Source organism: Rhagoletis zephyria, unplaced genomic scaffold, assembly GCF_001687245.7.
Source record: "Rhagoletis zephyria isolate East Lansing unplaced genomic scaffold, Rhagoletis_zephyria_1.1 Rzeph_scaffold_00004, whole genome shotgun sequence".
Taxonomy (NCBI): domain Eukaryota; kingdom Metazoa; phylum Arthropoda; class Insecta; order Diptera; family Tephritidae; genus Rhagoletis; species Rhagoletis zephyria.
The window spans coordinates 440,821-455,869 of NW_016157088.1; the positions used below are offsets into that span (position 1 = coordinate 440,821).

The following is a 15,049-nucleotide window of genomic DNA, read 5'->3' on the forward strand; positions in this document are numbered from 1 at the left end:
TTTCTGGTCAGTTTAAAACTGGACACAAAATTTTGATCATATGTATATGTCTATGCTGAACATGATTCGTTCAGTCCACAGCTGGGCCTTGGTTTTAGACCATTTAAACACTGTACTCAACTTTTTAAGAGTTTAATAAATCGATATTATTTTTTATCATGAATATTTCGATATGGAACGCAAACGGATTTTCAAAGCATTTTCTTTAATATAGATATACTTCTTTTATCTGAGACCCACTTCAATGATAAGAGGCACTTTTAAGTCCCAGACTATTAATTCTATCACAAATTACATCCAGACAATAAAGCGCATACCGGTTCTGGGATTTTAATACGAAGGGAAAAATGCACCAGAAAACAAAAAGTTGTGCCCCAAAAAAGCTCTCTAGGCTACAAATATTATTGTCGAATGTTTAAAAAGGCCTTTAACCATCTCCGCAATACCTACATGTACACACACAGTCAAGACTAAAGATTAAGAAAAATTTTATAAAACTCTTGGAAACAGAGTTTTAGCTGGAGGCGACTTTAATGCTAAACATATTTACATACTAATACATAATTCCCAAAGGAAGCCAGCTATACTTTGCTTTAAGCAAATTTGAGTTACTCTCGCTTTCCTCCGGAGCGCCCACTTACTGCAGAAATAAAATCCCGGATCTAATTGATTTTTCAATATATAAAGGCATATCACCTAGTACGATGTCATGCAAGTCAAGTTAATAATAGAACGTAGCTAAAAATAGAAACAACCAAAACAACGACATGATCAAATCTAGAAAGCAGGAAATTAGTTGCCCTTGATTGCCGTTGGGTTGCCAAAATAAAAAAAAGTGGAAAAGCAACAGTTTACATGGTGGACTTGGCTCAGGGGGTAAAACCACCAGCTTAGAATCACGAAGTTGCTGGTTCAAGTCCCAGTTAACTCGATGAAGAAGTCTGATGAGGAGATGTCATGGTCTCCGAAATAGCAGCAATGATTTCTACCAAATGTAAATATCGTTGCTTTTCCCCAAAAATTTTCATTAAAAACGGCCTCAAGCTCAATAAAATGTTTCAATGTATTTCATGGATACTAAAAATTTCAAAACTCGAAATCTCTGCGAAAAAAATACACACTTGAGCAAACCTAACGGCATTTAAAAGAGTGCATCTTGTACTTTCATATCCTCTGTATTGATTTTTTTTTTTAAATAGCGATACCTCAAAAATCTGACGTGATAGAGCAATTCTACTATTTTATTCTGATTCGATTCAGCACTCCAAAATCCTTCGGAAATATATGTTAGATTAGATTTAGAGGAGAGAGCAGGGCGACCGAAGCGATCTATTGTTAGAAACCTCTATTCGAGTAAAGGTCTTCTTTGATCCGCGTATTGCTAAGAAACCTCGCGACGTCCTTTGGCTGAATGCCATGTAGATCGTGTGCTTCTAGGTATGGCTGGTGAGCGTTGGAAGCGAAGTCTGGTGAAGGTCTCACAGTGGCACATAGTGTGCTCTGCTCCTTCGTGTTCTTTTCTGCAACAACTTACACTGATCAGAGTTAACAACTCCTATGTTTGACAAGTGCTTCCTTGCCCTACAGTGGCCAGTATGAAAATCTGTAACAATTCTTACTTCATGCCTACTCCAGAATGAAGAACTAAGCCTACGTATTTGTCCAGTAATGTTCCACTCCGTTTTTCATGCATATATAGTATCTTCGCCTAACGGAGCTCCATGACAGGTCAGTAAAGGGTACTGGGCTCGTGAATCCCTCGGCAGCCCCACAGGAATTATGTATTAGTATGTAAATATGTTTAGCATTAAAGTCGCCTCCAGCTAAAAATCTGTTTCCAAGAGTTTTATGGGTACCGGGACACATATATTCCCGCCAGAAAAGGAGCAGGGTATACCCGGTCCCTGCAGGCGATATAAGTATTAAAAGGTGAAGGCAGTCTCACAGCAGCTTTGAGGTGTTTGTTGGTTGCCTCACTTTCCAGATACTGCCTCAGGCATAGTTCAATGGCTAGGACCTCGGCCAATGCTGGTGAAAAGGAGCCGTCTGGGTTGTATGCCGTAAACTCCTGCACCGACGCCGTGGTCAGTCTTAGAGCCATCAGTATACCAGAGGTCATTCTTTGTCCTAGTTGTTCCTGTCGGGGAAAAATACCTTGAAGTATTGTGTAAAGTTAAACCTCGGAAGACGCAGGTCCACAAATCTAAGGTGCAGCCCATCTTCTTGTCCTCCACATTGTCCCCTGAGATCAGCCTTGCTGTAAACTGTAGAGCCTATTCCTTGTTGCCCACTTAGGCCAACCGTTGTAGCTTACTGAGCCTGGAGCTACGTGCGAATTCACTTCCGCGTTCTTATACCATACGGATGCGGAAAAAGTTAAAATGGATTTGGAGATGGCATCATACATCCACCTTGCCAGTACATAGGGTTTCTGTTGACCGTTGTTGGCGTGTGTTATTAAATAATTTGAGTTTACATAAAGGCTTATTGTACGACATTACTAGCTCATACGTAAGATTAAAGTTGTTTTTAGTTATTTAGGGGAATATTCGAAAAATCCTTAGATAAATTCAATTGGTTTTGATGTTTTTTGTAGAATGAAACTATAAGAACTTTATTCAAATATAGTTTTATAGTACTACCTCAGAATATCCATAGATGAGCTCAATTGGTTTAGATTTCCTAATTAAGCTATGCGAATTTAAATTTAGTTTAATTTTTTTGTAAAAAAAAATCCGCCAATGACTTCTAGTTTTTAAATCCGGAGTAGCTATTTCCTTGTAGTCATATCAGTCGCGCTGGTTTAAACCAGTGCTGCCGCTGTCACTTGAATTGAAGTTTTTCACGTCACTTTGGGCGCTTGCACTTTGTCACTTCATTTACTTCACTTTCCACAAATTAGATTTATCTCCAAAATCTGGTGATGACCTTGTTGTTGTGGATCAATTATCGATTTATATTTTAGTGTTAATATCACCAGTGAACTGTAATTTTTCATTGTCTTTCCTCAACGTTTGAAATATTTCAACACTAAACTTGCATAGAAACACAATAAATTATAAATTAATAAAGGTTAAAGATTACTATAACTGTGATAATAAAAAAGTCGATTAACCAATTAGCTGATAAATAACTTTATCGAAAAACCTCACACCCCCAATTGTGCTTGAAAGTCGTCACTTCGGTAATCACTTTACTTTTCCTTTCAAGTCACTCCGAAACATTTTACTTTTAGTGTGTTTTCACTTCGCTCGAAAATTAGCAGCACTGGTTGAAACCTTCCCGTGCGCCCTCTATCTTCCTAACGCATGCGAAAGCTTATACTTTTGTACCGATCAACCCGTTGCGAATGGAGGACGCATCGCTGCTCTATTGAATCGTGACCCCTTGCGAGTAATTAACTTGTTTTTTAATGTATGAAATCTCATTGTATAGTGCGACACCTGTCATGACGTCAATCTCATCTATACATATAATAAAATTGTAACAGGTCGATGTCTGTACATTATAGATATTAAAGAAAAATTAATGTGGGGGGTCTTTATTAGAACACCAGAAGCCAAATCAACCATTTTTAGAATTTTTGTCTGTCTGTCTGTATGTTTGTTCGCGCATCACTCGAAAACGAATACATGGTTTTGAATGCAGTTTTCACCGATGTATTGCTAGAGGTCTAACTTAAAATATGAAAAGAAGAAAATTAGAGAGTTGCCACCTGTTTGAAAATTGTAGTTGAAGTAAATTGATATGAAAAAATTAATTTTGCAATATTTGGCGTCAACAGAAGGAGGCTGAAGAAGGATTACAGCCAAAAATAATTTTTTAGAGTTGCCACCTGTTTGAAAATTTATATTTAATTTAATTTATAAGATCAATTTAATATTGCAATATGGGGTTTAGAAAATTTTATTGCCGAAAATATTTTTAGGGAGGGCTGCCACATGAATGAAATGAAATCTATATCCACATCTATACATATAATAAAATTGTAGCAGGTCGATGTCTGTACCTTATAGATATTAAAGAAAAATTAATATGGTGGGTTTTTATTAAAGGTACAGAAGCCAAATAAACAATTTTTAGAATTTTTGAATCTCTGTCTGTCTGTATATTTGTACGCGCATCAGGTGAAAACTTGGAATTGAATGCAGTTTTCACCGATGTATCGCTAGAGATCTAGCTTCCAATATAGAAGAAAAAATTAGTTGCCACCTGTGTTTAAAATTTCAATTTAGGTCAATTGATACGGTAAAGTGAATACTGTAATATGGCTGTCAAAAGAAAGAAATTTACAAAGGCTTACAGCTGAAAATATTTTTGTGGATGGTTGCCACCTATTTGAAAACTTTAATTCAGTTAAATTTATAATATAAACTAAGTATTGCCATATGTGTATCAAGCGAGAGTATTTGAGAATAATAAAATTGCAACAGGTCGATATCTGTACATAATAGATGTTAAAAAAAATTAATAGGGGGTTTATTAGATCAACAGAAGCCAAATATAAAATTTTGGTATGTTTGTCTGTATGTTTGTAAGCGCATCACGCAAAAGCTAATGTATGGAGTTAAATGCAGTTTTCACCGATGTACATATTGCTAGAGCTCTAATTGAAAATATAGGATCCATTTTTTTTGTTTTAGTTTTGTTTATTAACTTTTTCCAGTGCGTCGTTCTTTATATTTAGAGTTAGCAACGGACCGTTCTCAAAATTTCGCCTTGATATAACCACAAACTTAATTTTTTTTTATTTCTGTGTGGAAGGTTTTTCGCTAAAAAAAATTTAAACTTTTCGTTGTTGCTGCCAAAAAATTAAGAAATCTGAGACGTCACGTTTTACAATTTCATACAGTTCTCTTTACAATGTATTTCACTAAACTACTAAACGGCTGCATCGACTTGGTTCATATTTGGCAACACCTTGAAAATAAATATGCTGACCAAAAATTTACTCGGTATGTAGCTCGGGTTATTCCTAAAATTCTTATACAGACTAAAACGTAAAAAACCAATATATCTCTAAAACCAATTACGCTGGGGAACTGAAACTTAGCACTGATGCATATATTACAAATGCATTGGGAAAGGGGGCGTGGCTCTTTCCTTCCATACGAACTGAACTCTTCTCATATAGCTTATCTCTGGAACTGCTTACGCTAACGTCCTGAAATTCTACACAGCTACATATGTTATCAATATCGTAGTTATGGCGAAAAGTGGTAATTATTGGAAAGGCTGGTTCGATATACATTTACGTAAACGCGCAAGTATCATTCGATTGGGAACCATTTTCTCCTAGATTTCTAAATCCGGAGAAAATGGTTCCCAATCGAATGATACTTGCGCGTTTACGTAAATGTATATCGATCCAGCCTTTCCAATAATTACCACTTTTCGCCATAACTACGATATTGATAACATATGTAGCTGTGTAGAATTTCAGGACGTTAGCGTAAGCAGTTCCAGAGATAAGCTATATGAGAAGAGTTCAGTTCGTATGGAAGGAAAGAGCCACGCCCCCTTTCCCAATGCATTTGTAATATATGCATCAGTGCTAAGTTTCAGTTCCCCAGCGTAATTGGTTTTAGAGATATATTGGTTTTTTACGTTTTAGTCTGTATAAGAATTTTAGGAATAACCCGAGCTACATACCGAGTAAATTTTTGGTCAGCATATTTATTTTCAAGGTGTTGCCAAATATGAACCAAGTCGATGCAGCCGTTTAGTAGTTTAGTGAAATACATTGTAAAGAGAACTGTATGAAATTGTAAAACGTGACGTCTCAGATTTCTTAATTTTTTGGCAGCAACAACGAAAAGTTTAAATTTTTTTTAGCGAAAAACCTTCCACACAGAAATAAAAAAAAATTAAGTTTGTGGTTATATCAAGGCGAAATTTTGAGAACGGTCCGTTGCTAACTCTAAATATAAAGAACGACGCACTGGAAAAAGTTAATAAACAAAACTAAAACAAAAAAAATGGATCCTATATTTTCAATTAGAGCTCTAGCAATATGTACATCGGTGAAAACTGCATTTAACTCCATACATTAGCTTTTGCGTGATGCGCTTACAAACATACAGACAAACATACCAAAATTTTATATTTGGCTTCTGTTGATCTAATAAACCCCCTATTAATTTTTTTTAACATCTATTATGTACAGATATCGACCTGTTGCAATTTTATTATTCTCAAATACTCTCGCTTGATACACATATGGCAATACTTAGTTTATATTATAAATTTAACTGAATTAAAGTTTTCAAATAGGTGGCAACCATCCACAAAAATATTTTCAGCTGTAAGCCTTTGTAAATTTCTTTCTTTTGACAGCCATATTACAGTATTCACTTTACCGTATCAATTGACCTAAATTGAAATTTTAAACACAGGTGGCAACTAATTTTTTCTTCTATATTGGAAGCTAGATCTCTAGCGATACATCGGTGAAAACTGCATTCAATTCCAAGTTTTCACCTGATGCGCGTACAAATATACAGACAGACAGAGATTCAAAAATTCTAAAAATTGTTTATTTGGCTTCTGTACCTTTAATAAAAACCCACCATATTAATTTTTCTTTAATATCTATAAGGTACAGACATCGACCTGCTACAATTTTATTATATGTATAGATGTGGATATAGATTTCATTTCATTCATGTGGCAGCCCTCCCTAAAAATATTTTCGGCAATAAAATTTTCTAAACCCCATATTGCAATATTAAATTGATCTTATAAATTAAATTAAATATAAATTTTCAAACAGGTGGCAACTCTAAAAAATTATTTTTGGCTGTAATCCTTCTTCAGCCTCCTTCTGTTGACGCCAAATATTGCAAAATTAATTTTTTCATATCAATTTACTTCAACTACAATTTTCAAACAGGTGGCAACTCTCTAATTTTCTTCTTTTCATATTTTAAGTTAGACCTCTAGCAATACATCGGTGAAAACTGCATTCAAAACCATGTATTCGTTTTCGAGTGATGCGCGAACAAACATACAGACAGACAGACAAAAATTCTAAAAATGGTTGATTTGGCTTCTGGTGTTCTAATAAAGACCCCCCACATTAATTTTTCTTTAATATCTATAATGTACAGACATCGACCTGTTACAATTTTATTATATGTATAGATGAGATTGACGTCATGACAGGTGTCGCACTATACAATGAGATTTCATACATTAAAAAACAAGTTAATTACTCGCAAGGGGTCACGATTCAATAGAGCAGCGATGCGTCCTCCATTCGCAACGGGTTGATCGGTACAAAAGTATAAGCTTTCGCATGCGTTAGGAAGATAGAGGGCGCACGGGAAGGTTTCAACCAGTGCTGCTAATTTTCGAGCGAAGTGAAAACACACTAAAAGTAAAGTGTTTCGGAGTGACTTGAAAGGAAAAGTAAAGTGATTACCGAAGTGACGACTTTCAAGCACAATTGGGGGTGTGAGGTTTTTCGATAAAGTTATTTATCAGCTAATTGGTTAATCGACTTTTTTATTATCACAGTTATAGTAATCTTTAACCTTTATTAATTTATAATTTATTGTGTTTCTATGCAAGTTTAGTGTTGAAATATTTCAAACGTTGAGGAAAGACAATGAAAAATTACAGTTCACTGGTGATATTAACACTAAAATATAAATCGATAATTGATCCACAACAACAAGGTCATCACCAGATTTTGGAGATAAATCTAATTTGTGGAAAGTGAAGTAAATGAAGTGACAAAGTGCAAGCGCCCAAAGTGACGTGAAAAACTTCAATTCAAGTGACAGCGGCAGCACTGGTTTAAACCAGCGCGACTGATATGACTACAAGGAAATAGCTACTCCGGATTTAAAAACTAGAAGTCATTGGCGGATTTTTTTTTACAAAAAAATTAAACTAAATTTAAATTCGCATAGCTTAATTAGGAAATCTAAACCAATTGAGCTCATCTATGGATATTCTGAGGTAGTACTATAAAACTATATTTGAATAAAGTTCTTATAGTTTCATTCTACAAAAAACATCAAAACCAATTGAATTTATCTACGGATTTTTCGAATATTCCCCTAAATAACTAAAAACAACTTTAATCTTACGTATGAGCTAGTAATGTCGTACAATAAGCCTTTATGTAAACTCAAATTATTTAATAACACACGCCAACAACGGTCAACAGAAACCCTATGTACTGGCAAGGTGGATGTATGATGCCATCTCCAAATCCATTTTAACTTTTTCCGCATCCGTATGGTATAAGAACGCGGAAGTGAATTCCACGTAGCTCCAGGCTCAGTAAGCTACAACGGTTGGCCTAAGTGGGCAACAAGGAATAGGCTCTACAGTTTACAGCAAGGCTGATCTCAGGGGACAATGTGGAGGACAAGAAGATGGGCTGCACCTTAGATTTGTGGACCTGCGTCTTCCGAGGTTTAACTTTACACAATACTTCAAGGTATTTTTCCCCGACAGGAACAACTAGGACAAAGAACGACCTCTGGTATACTGATGGCTCTAAGACTGACCACGGCGTCGGTGCAGGAGTTTACGGCATACAACCCAGACGGCTCCTTTTCACCAGCATTGGGCAAGGTAACTACATATTTCTTTAGGCCGAGGTCCTAGCCATTGAACTATGCCTGAGGCAGTATCTGGAAAGTGAGGCAACCAACAAACACCTCAAAGCTGCTGTGAGACTGCCTTCACCTTTTAATACTTATATCGCCTGCAGGGACCGGGTATACCCTGCTCCTTTTCTGGCGGGAATATATGTGTCCCGGTACCCATAAAACTCTTGGAAACAGATTTTTAGCTGGAGGCGACTTTAATGCTAAACATATTTACATACTAATACATAATTCCTGTGGGGCTGCCGAGGGATTCACGAGCCCAGTACCCTTTACTGACCTGTCATGGAGCTCCGTTAGGCGAAGATACTATATATGCATGAAAAACGGAGTGGAACATTACTGGACAAATACGTAGGCTTAGTTCTTCATTCTGGAGTAGGCATGAAGTAAGAATTGTTACAGATTTTCATACTGGCCACTGTAGGGCAAGGAAGCACTTGTCAAACATAGGAGTTGTTAACTCTGATCAGTGTAAGTTGTTGCAGAAAAGAACACGAAGGAGCAGAGCACACTATGTGCCACTGTGAGACCTTCACCAGACTTCGCTTCCAACGCTCACCAGCCATACCTAGAAGCACACGATCTACATGGCATTCAGCCAAAGGACGTCGCGAGGTTTCTTAGCAATACGCGGATCAAAGAAGACCTTTACTCGAATAGAGGTTTCTAACAATAGATCGCTTCGGTCGCCCTGCTCTCTCCTCTAAATCTAATCTAACATATATTTCCGAAGGATTTTGGAGTGCTGAATCGGAATCAGAATAAAATAGTAGAATTGCTCTATCACGTCAGATTTTTGAGGTATCGCTATTTAAAAAAAAAAATCAATACAGAGGATATGAAAGTACAAGATGCACTCTTTTAAATGCCGTTAGGTTTGCTCAAGTGTGTATTTTTTTCGCAGAGATTTCGAGTTTTGAAATTTTTAGTATCCATGAAATACATTGAAACATTTTATTGAGCTTGAGGCCGTTTTTAATGAAAATTTTTGGGGAAAAGCAACGATATTTACATTTGGTAGAAATCATTGCTGCTATTTCGGAGACCATGACATCTCCTCATCAGACTTCTTCATCGAGTTAACTGGGACTTGAACCAGCAACTTCGTGATTCTAAGCTGGTGGTTTTACCCCCTGAGCCAAGTCCACCATGTAAACTGTTGCTTTTCCACTTTTTTTTATTTTGGCAACCCAACGGCAATCAAGGGCAACTAATTTCCTGCTTTCTAGATTTGATCATGTCGTTGTTTTGGTTGTTTCTATTTTTAGCTACGTTCTATTATTAACTTGACTTGCATGACATCGTACTAGGTGATATGCCTTTATATATTGAAAAATCAATTAGATCCGGGATTTTATTTCTGCAGTAAGTGGGCGCTCCGGAGGAAAGCGAGAGTAACTCAAATTTGCTTAAAGCAAAGTATAGCTGGCTTCCTTTGGGAATTATGTATTAGTATGTAAATATGTTTAGCATTAAAGTCGCCTCCAGCTAAAACTCTGTTTCCAAGAGTTTTATAAAATTTTTCTTAATCTTTAGTCTTGACTGTGTGTGTACATGTAGGTATTGCGGAGATGGTTAAAGGCCTTTTTAAACATTCGACAATAATATTTGTAGCCTAGAGAGCTTTTTTGGGGCACAACTTTTTGTTTTCTGGTGCATTTTGCCCTTCGTATTAAAATCCCAGAACCGGTATGCGCTTTATTGTCTGGATGTAATTTGTGATAGAATTAATAGTCTGGGACTTAAAAGTGCCTCTTATCATTGAAGTGGGTCTCAGATAAAAGAAGTATATCTATATTAAAGAAAATGCTTTGAAAATCCGTTTGCGTTCCATATAGAAATATTCATGATAAAAAATAATATCGATTTATTAAACTCTTAAAAAGTTGAGTACAGTGTTTAAATGGTCTAAAACCAAGGCCCAGCTGTGGACTGAACGAATCATGTTCAGCATAGACATATACATATGATCAAAATTTTGTGTCCAGTTTTAAACTGACCAGAAATATATGTCCAATATCTAGTTTCAAGCACTCAATTATGTATATAAAGAATGAAATTAACGTATATATATGTATTATTCTCATATCTTTGTATAAAAATGATAGGTATCCCGAATACATACCTGCAGGGTTTGCACCATTGGTTCTGCTGATCTAAGCCAAAGCGGGCACGGCACTTTTTCATATTATTACCTAGACATAAATCAAGTAGTTGAAAGTAAAAAAGAAATTAAGTAAAATGTACATAGAGGCAAAATTGTATGTCATATGTATCATAAAATGCACGGACACACATATTTAATGACAATCAAGTATTCAATAGAGTAAGAACTAAAAGTATTTCAAAATAAAGTTTTATTTTTTCTATTTTAATAGATACAATTACTACTACTTTAGTACAATACATATATACATACATACATATCGTCGTTTAAAGTACAAAACCGCGTATCAACAAAATACAAAACCGCATATGTGAGGTTGCATAAATTATTTTCTAGGGAGTAAAAACACTCATATTTCAAAATGGTTCTCTTTTTTTTAATCGCATTTCTGGCTGGTATATTTCAGGACGAATGGATAAGGTTGAGCCAAGAGTTTGAGTGAGCAAATCCAATTTTTGGCAGCAAATGTCAGTTACGCGGTTTTGCAGAATGACGATACACGGTTTTGTACTTTAAAGTACGATATGTAAATGTGAAATAAGTGTGTGTGTGTCTAACTAAATGTGAAATGAGTGTGTGTGTGTTAGTAGGCGCTCTAGCAAGATTTTTATTTATTTTAAAGTGAAAATAATTTATGACTACAAACATGCTATTTTACATACATTTAAAGGAATATTTTTTAATGCAATCGTCGAAAGTAAGCAACCGAAGCTGAATACCAACCACCTTGGCCCGCCCCCATAATCCCATTCATGGTTGAAATGTCAAGAGAAAATTTTATAAAAAATTACTTTAAACGATATCGCGTGAAACTACAGACTCAGGGCACTTTTGAGGAGTTGTCGCCGAGTAAAGAGGGTGTGGGGGCTCCGTTGGTCACATATGTATGGCCTGCTGTTGGTAAGATGAGCGTCCGGCCAGCAAGGTGGCTAAATACTTCTGGTCACGGGCAGATTGGAGGCGGCCTAAAGAGATATTTTAGCCAAGCAAGACGTATCCCTCGATGAGGATCAACATCATCTCAAGTCCTTAGAGTAGAACTCCACAAAACGCTTTTCAGGCGTACACCACTTTTCAGGATTTCAGCACTTTATTCAACTACTAGCCCATGCCATCCTGCTTCGCGGAGCCTGGTAAGATCTTTTGCGTTGGCCAATGCAAAACTACCGTTCAAAATGGGTAAAGAAGGATTTTCAATCCAGGTTGAAGCAACTAAAGAGCAGAACCTTCCCCACACATAGGCCAAGAATAGTAGAGCTAGATATAATATGGAATACTAATTCCTTTCGATATCATGAGCTTTAACCATGCTCCCTTTTCTACCTGTGAGATCTTTTCTAATCGAGAGTATTCTTCTCCTTTGAACTTGCAACGACAACATTGGTCAGATGCGTCAACCTCCAGTCTTTTGCCATGTAAGCCAATAAAAGTCCTTATAAGGAAACTGGAGAGCACATATGTGTGTTTTCTGTTATAGGAGGGCCAAGAATCCTCGCTGTTTCACAGGTTGAAGAATGTGGTCGAATCTTTCCTTGCTAATTCGCCACCTTTACAAATTGTCTTATATCCAGGAGTGTGAGGACATATATTAATTTGATTCCATAAACCTGGGCTATCTCGATCATAGATCTATGGTATTCAGTAATGGAATTTTCGTTGTCTACGTGTGAGTGTAAAGCTTTAAGGGCTGCCTGACTGCCGCAGAAGAAAAATACTGGTTTGTTCTCTCTAGGTCTTTGATCAAGATTTTGTGTTGTCTCCTAAATGGAAAACACTTCTTCTTGATACACCCGTGATGTGATTTAGGGTGTATCAGAGCGTGAGACAGAGGTGCACTTACACAATTTTTCGCTTTTTGTGTGCATACCTACTTAAACCCATCCTCAATTTGGCCAAATCAGACCAGACGTAAGGGGATATTTAGGAACCCATCGCATCGCAGCGCTATCTATTGAGTCCATTTTTTTGCATAAGCATTGCTATTATTATTTCCACATTATGAATTTATGTATTTTACACATGCATGTATTTATAAAAAAAGTATTCAAGTAAAAATGGTGGGTGGACACTGTGGTAAAGTTCATTTACCACCTCTGCATGATTGTAAGTCTGGCAGAATCCGCAAAAGGCTTCGGAAGCATTGTCCGGAGGATGCAGTTGACTAGGCCGCGCATACTTTGAGCTGCGATCAAATTATAACTTAAGAAATTTTTATTACACGGCAAAAAATTTCATAAATTTATGTATATAGATAAGATTTATATGTTGGCGTGAGAGCTGAAATCCATAACCAGTGTTGCCACACATGGGCCTTTCCCACCAAAACTGCTAGGTTTTTTTCCATTTGATAGGTTGGTAGGCTAGATTGGTTTTTGGTAGGTTCCATAACAATGAGTTGGTAATAGCTATTTGCAAAAAAATAGAAAATATGTATATCCAAATATTTTGGAAACCTTGTTTACTCGAATTTTTTACCGTTGCGTTCGTATAACGGCGACCGCAAACATGTACCTCAGTTCTAAGTACAAACGTATACCCTTGTTATTGTCAATATTAGCTGATTACGCATCTGATGTTAGTTATTCAAAACTCAAAATAGCGGTAGTAATATAGCGATCAATTTTTTAAAAAATTAGTGGATTTGTTCGAAACTCGGTACTCGGTAGTTTTTGGGGTCGCTGATTACAAATTTAAGTAAATTTTTTTAAATTCAAAACGGCAGATCTAACATGGCGATCAATTTCTTAAAAATTACTAAAATTAAAACGTTGAAAATGAAAGTTTGAAGCATTGTCATGGGTTAAAACACGTTACCAGGGGGTTTCTGGGGTCGGTGATTACAAATCTGATGTCAGATTTTTTAAATGACAAAAAAATGATTGAATTGCGATCCGCCATTTTGAATTTTGAAAATCTGCTGACGTCAGACTCGTACACAGAAACCCACTGGTAACAAGTTTCAACCCATGACAGTGCTTAAAACTTTCAGTATCCGCCATTTTGCATTTTAAATTGACTTCAGATTCGTAATCAACGACCCCAAAAATTCCCGAGTTCCGAGTTTCGAACCAATCCAACCATTTTTTTCAAATTCATTGCAATTTTGGTAACGCCATTTTGAGCGAAGCCAGAAATCCCCTGGTAACGAGTTTGAACCCATGGCAATGCTTAATACGTTCAGTATCAACGTTTTAATAGAGCAGTCTCTTTTCGAAAGGGAATATTCCCCAATAATATCTGAGTAATTACATGTAAAAACCACATTTTTAGCTATAACATGTCACGAAAAGAAAAAAACTGAAAACATCGGCGCTTTTATAAAAAACCGACTAGCGCGACCTGCAAATTTTTTTCTGTTAAAAAAAAAATACGTTTATTTTTTTATCCAGCCCAGTATCCTCCCTGAAGTCGAACCCATTAGAAGAATGGGAGGAGCTGAAAACTGCATTCCTTTGTTGTATAAACAAGCACGATTATATTCACATATACATAGTTGCAACATCTGTTCCTTGCAAACGATTCTTTTCGAAAGCAGTAGCAACAATAACCACGTCAAGAAATCGTTTGACTGGCAAACATTTGGAAAAACTTCTATTCTTGGGAAGTACAACAAAAGAAGAATTTTTCCGGTGAAATATTTTATTAATAAATGTTTTCTTAAATAAGGTTAACTTGTAATCTTTTCCAATGTATATGTATCTGTAAATACCATTCATCATTATTTATTTATTTATTTTTTTACATTATTAAATTTTATTATTCGGAGCTAAGGATTCCCAGAGGATCATTAACTTGTGATTAAAAAATATAAATTTAACCTAATACACAATGAGTACCGGTACGAGTAGGTGTCGATACTTTAGGTCCGATATTTTTCAGGCATCGATACTTTTTTTCGATAATACTTCCAAGTAAAAGTATTGATACCTGCATGGTATCGTTTCATCCCTAGTCTCGCAAAGTGTGGAGCCCAAATGCGCTTGCATGGTCCCGAGTCATTCTGCGGTACATCTAAAAGATTCATTGCTACTTAGGAGCTGGAAAGAATCTCAGATTGCTGCCCACTGGCGGAAGTCAAAGGGAATAAGACAATCAAAGACATACATAACTCCTTCCAGGAGAAACTCCGAAAGACTCCTTGAACTTAGAACTCTTAATTGCTAACTGAAAGCACACTGCAAGTTATGGTACCATTTGAATAAAATGGGTATTTCTGAAGAGATCGCCTGTAAGTTTTGTGGACTGGTGAAGGAAA

At 36.3% G+C, this 15,049-nt stretch overlaps 1 protein-coding gene across 4 annotated transcripts in view; it reads right to left on the reverse strand.

Moving 5' to 3' along the window:
• The window catches only part of pan (transcription factor pangolin), an 826,450-nt gene that overhangs the window by 145,986 nt on the left and 665,415 nt on the right, over positions 1-15,049 (reverse strand). For all 4 annotated transcript variants that reach the window (XM_017628344.1, XM_017628276.1, XM_017628130.1 and 1 more), the window contains one exon: positions 10,753-10,822. In XM_017628344.1, coding sequence (XP_017483833.1) covers positions 10,753-10,822 — 70 coding nt within the window. The remainder of the gene's footprint in view (positions 1-10,752; positions 10,823-15,049) is intronic.